We start from the raw sequence: 5,387 nt of genomic DNA, 5'->3' as shown, positions 1-5,387 counted from the left end.
AATGCAAAAGAAAAGGCAGTAGAGCTGACTATTTCTGTCAATGGTAAGTTTGTGATAACGTAAGAAAAGTAGTTTAAATGTTTTGCCACTTGCTTGAGCAACTTAATATATAAATCTAGAAGTAAATGCAAAAGTAAAAAGCATTGAATAATGTGTTGCTTATATTTATTGTGCTTAAACATGTGAAGATTGTATTACTGTACTGTGTAAAACAAATAATTGCAATACTGAAAAAGCACTTTCAGTGACAGATTTAAAATCAAAATAATGGATAAATGTTGTGTTTGTGGTAAACAGCCACGGATCAGTAGCGGACTCCTGTGTGAAAGCTGCTTCTCCTCTCACAAGAGACACCTAAGAGGGGAATTCCCCCTTTTTTAAAAATGACATTCAGGCCCTGAATAAATTTCTAAAAATCTTGATTGGAGTATCACTATAAATAGTTATAAATGATAAAAAGAAGGCTTTAAAAAGATCGGTATCGGTGATCGATATCGGCAGATACTGCTTTCTGTGATCGGCGATCGGCCTCAAAAACCCTGATCGGAGCACCCCTAGGACACACCGTGAAAAAAAATAAGACGCAACATACTTAGAACTCAGTATTTGTCGGTATAGACGGTATAAACAGGGAAACTCAATTCCCTAAAAAAAATAAAAAATCCAGATTGTGCTGTACAAGCCACTCAGGGCCTGAATCTACTTTGAGTATCACACACTTCAAACTGAACAAGTTCTCAGTGGGACCAGGATGGCTGTATACAAATGTGTACATCTGTGTGAGGCTGTTTATTATTATTTTTTCACTAGATTCTCTCCAGCTGTATGAGTACATTACTGCAAAATAAAACAAAATAAAAATAACATGTTAAAAGAAGACTATTTTGTGAGTGCGGATCATGGTTTCACACTTCATCCTAACTCTCCAAGTCTAACGCATATTGATAGCGACTCCCTGATGCCGCAAATGATATACAATATGAAAGTGACGTGACATGTGGCCAAGTATGGTTACCCATACTAGGAATTAGTGCTCTGCATTTAACCCATCCTAAGTGCACACACACACCGGGAACACACACCCTGAGCAGTGGGCAGCCATTTATGCTGCGGCGCCCGGGGAGCAGTTGGGGGTTCGGTGCCTTGCTCAAGGGCACCTCAGTCGTGGTATTGAAGGTGGGAGAGAGCGCTGGACATTCACTCCCCCCACCTACAATCCCTGCCGGTACACCTTTGGGTTAGGAGTCCGACTCTCTAACCATTAGGCCACGACTTCCCCCAATATACCAGAAACCAAGCAAGAGAGAGAGAGAGAGAAAACCACTGTTTCCAGGCTATAAAGTGCTTTTTCAGTGAACCAGTCACAAGTTGTCAGCTGAGATGCATTTACTGTTTCCACCCATCTTCATTTGAACACTTTGATTTTTGTCACACTCAACATTACTTTCATGGGTGTGCCAAGTGCCAAGTTTAGGAGCTACTCTATACACCTACTTCCTACACCCCATGATGCTTTGTGCAAATTATGGGAGTATTAACAAATTACTATGAATAGACCATGAATAACCCCAAAAGCTCAAATGGGTGAGTCTTTCAACAGAAATATTATGAACGTGTTACTGTAAATATTACTGTATAGTAATATGTAAGTCCATACTATGTAACAAAATTTTACAGTCATTTACTGGAACACTATTCGATATTTTAAAGTGGTATCTCTCATGTTGACAGATAAATGTTGTATTTTCCAGCTTTAGAAATATTCCAGTAAAACTGCTGTCATTTTGAGTTGAAGTTTCCTAAACCAGAAGTGCCATTTAAATTGCAGTAGACTACTTTGGATAAAGGCGGATTCATGTACTACTAATGAGGCCAAAAACTGTTCTCTTTAAAAAGTGAGAGTGTGGCACAATGGAGGCAAGAGAAAGGAATTCTGTGTTTCATAATAGGGCTCTTTGAAATCAGTGAAACTTACCCTGTGGATTCTGGGCTTCTTCTGCTTCCAGCAGACTGTGAAAGAGAGAGAGAAAGGCAATGCCTAATAAGTTCATGAATTAATATGTGGCAAGCACACAAAAGATGACACAGCTTCACTTGAAACCCTTTTCTCTGCTTTGCCGCCCCTCACTGCACTTCCATTGTCCTGCTTAAAGGGTCAGTTCATCCAAAAATGAAAATTAGCCCACAAATTACTCACCCTCAAGTAATCCTAGGTGTATATGACTTTCTTCTTTCAGACGAATCCAGTCGGAGTTATATTAAAAATTGTATTTGATCTTTCAAGCTGTTTGATGCCACTCAGCGGGTGTTGCATGCATCAGTCCAAAAGAAGTTAAATAAAAAGCGCCCATCCATAAAAAAAGTGTCTCACACGGCTCCGGGGGGTGAACAACCGCCCGGAGCTGCTTCTGTGTAGGACGCAAGCTACATTAAAGTGATTATTACGTTTTAAATATGGATATTTTTCTTACAAAAACGCATCGATTCGCTACAGGAGGCCTTTGTTCACCCCCCGGAGCCGTGTGAGACACTTTTTTTTAATGAATGGGCACTTTTTATTTAACTTCTTCTGGACTGATGCATGCAACACCCGCTGAGTTGCAATAAAGAGCTTGAAAGATCAAAGACAATTTTTAAAATAACTCCGACTGGATTCGTCTGAAAGAAGAAAGTCATATTTACCTAGGATGACTTGAGGGTGAGTAATTTGTGGGCTAATTTTAATTTTTGGGTGAACTAACCCTTTAAGTTATATAAGGATGGGTACTCAGTGATAGATAAACACATGAGAAAGCATACACCACACATTATAAATGCCCATGATGAGGAAAAAATTAAATTAGCAAAAATTTTGAATATTGAATACAGCTTTTTGTGAATGAATGTCCCTCCCACTGATATCACCTGCAGCTAAACAGCAAGTCTAGAGGTGTGCTCCAACAGTAAGTGGAAGTGAAGTAGACTTCATAGGGTATTCCACCATCTCAAGTGAGATTTCATTTAGAAGGGCACTTCAGATGGCATAGGGAATAAGGGAACATTGATAAATCACTTCACAGGAAGTGGAATGGGAAATTTACCCACCAGACATTGTGCATCACTTTAGCACTTTAAATAAAATTAAATAAAAGTTTAAATAAAATTAAGGTGGTGAAAAGGAGTTGAGGCTTCAGCGTTATTACTGGGTTTAATTATTCCCAGGTGTGGTTTTTGTATGCTGCTGTTCAAGGGTATAAAGTGCACGAGATGCAAGAGTTACAATGCAATCATATTACAATTATTTAATATAAAAGACATATAACCAAATTACGCATGACAATTTACATGAATTAAATTGATAATATATATTTATATACACTGTATAGTGTAAATACTTGGTGCAAACACACTGGCTCTCATTCACTAATAATTATGTGGATTATTTATATTTGTATGCACAGGATTAAATCTCACAAAAAAAAATTCCACCTAATTCACAACACGTGCATACAAATGTGTTCTTTACCTTGTTCTATTGTTAGTGAATATGGAATATTCTAAATAAGCAACCGTGTGTGTCCTAGGTTATCAGTTTGCATAAAACACACCCAAACCATCTCCATATAAGGGACGTCCACACAACCTTTTATTAACAGCCTTTCATCACTCACAGCAAACATATGACACTCTCGAAAGATGTGCAGCAAGATCCTCAAGCAATGTCAAACTTTCCATCCTCAAACAAAATAAACACCTTTAATACATATAATATAATTTCCATCCCGGAGTGCTTTTTGAATGTGTGACTTATTTGTCCTAGATTTTTTTTTAATCATGAACATTTTTGGTGAATCATGATTTGTTTGTGAAAATGTTTGTACACATATTTCATGAAATGTTGTGCATATGCATGCTTAATAAATGAGACCCATTGTTTGCAAATATCATAAACTGTCATGGTGTGTTTAGTCATGGTATGAACAGGTTTTGAAGCAATAAAAAATATTTTGGTCATCATTTTCTTACTGTCATGTCCTTTCAAAACCATATTGCTGTTATTGCAGTGAAACACAAAATAACTTTAAAGAATCTTCAAAAATCTTTTCATGAGTTCATAATGACCACAAGGTGCTTATGGCACAGGTATGATGCCACAGAATTTTGTTACATTATGAGCATTTATGAGTAACATTCCAATCTGATGTTATAGCTGCTGCAGAGGAAATGATTAATATGTGAGGAACAGATTACCAAATTTAAATGATTTAAAATTATGGTAAAACTTTGGAAGACTTCAGATGGACCATCTTTATGGTGCTTTTTTGGAACTTGACAGCTCATGATGACCATGAACTGTTGCTGTCCTCTTGTGTCCCATGAGAAGAAGAAAAAAACAGCATACAGTTTTGAAACAACATTAGGGTGAGTAAACAATGACAAAATGTTCATTTTTTTGGGAGAACTAATTTCTAACAACATACTCCATAGTTTACAATGGAAGATGACAAAAAAAAAAAAAAAGAGAGAGAACATAGGAGAGAACAGGGAAAATTAAAACATTTGATGAAAGAGTAGGTGAGGGGTTGAAATGTAGCCTGACCCAACTCATTCATTCATAAAGAACAGCCTGCAGCTGAGCCCCATTAGTCTAGATGAGTTTTCAGAAGACAGAAGCCAGTGACATGCTGCTTTCTTCCCCTCATATATACAGAACACTGGCTTTAGCACCTCTCTATTAGAGTCTATTTTGATGAGATCTTTCATTTTTTTTCCATCCCTGGGGGCAATCAAAACATCATCTCATTTAGTATATATCATATTTTTAATTAAACTCTACAGCAGTTCAGGGCAGTTTATGCTTTGCAATAATATAAAATATTAAAGGGGTGGTTGATTGCGATTTAACTTTTTTAATGTTAGTTAGTGTGTAATGTTGCTGTTTGATCATAAACAATATCTGCAAAGTTACAAAGCTGAAAGTTCAATGCAAACTGAGATATCGTCTTTTAAAATTCTGGCAGTTTAATGCCTACAAAAACGACTGATAGGGACTACAACGAGTTACTTCCCAGGTCCGTTACGTCAAGAACCCAGAATTTTACATAAACCTCGTCCTCCGGGAACACGCAGCAAAGGGGGCGGGGCCATGCTGCGCTGCTTTAGAGAAGAGGAAGAGAAAACTAGGGGTGCACGTAAAAATCTATTCACATATGAATCGCGATTATGTCTTCTAACGATTCTAATGGATTCCCAAGTTTCAAAATCAATGTTAGCAGCGTTCTCATCCTGTTCCTGGCCTCGCCCTGCTCTGCACACGCTCTGCATCTCTCTCTCATTCAGATCATCAGCTCAGTGAATACACTTATTTTCACATACTATAGCTATGAGAAGCGTTATACATGGACGTG

At 37.6% G+C, this 5,387-nt stretch overlaps 1 protein-coding gene across 4 annotated transcripts in view; it reads right to left on the bottom strand.

Moving 5' to 3' along the window:
• svild (supervillin d) overlaps positions 1-5,387 on the bottom strand; it is a 154,217-nt gene that overhangs the window by 73,603 nt on the left and 75,227 nt on the right. For all 4 annotated transcript variants that reach the window (XM_016576148.1, XM_016576146.1, XM_016576149.1 and 1 more), the window contains one exon: positions 1,976-2,010. In XM_016576148.1, the coding sequence (XP_016431634.1) occupies positions 1,976-2,010 (35 nt within the window). The remainder of the gene's footprint in view (positions 1-1,975; positions 2,011-5,387) is intronic.

This window comes from Sinocyclocheilus rhinocerous, unplaced genomic scaffold (genome assembly GCF_001515625.1).
Source record: "Sinocyclocheilus rhinocerous isolate Xijiao unplaced genomic scaffold, SAMN03320098_v1.1 scaffold1676, whole genome shotgun sequence".
Classification (NCBI taxonomy): Eukaryota; Metazoa; Chordata; class Actinopteri; order Cypriniformes; family Cyprinidae; genus Sinocyclocheilus; species Sinocyclocheilus rhinocerous.
The sequence above is the reverse complement of the archived record's forward strand: the minus strand, read 5'-3'. Positions and strand labels throughout refer to the sequence as shown.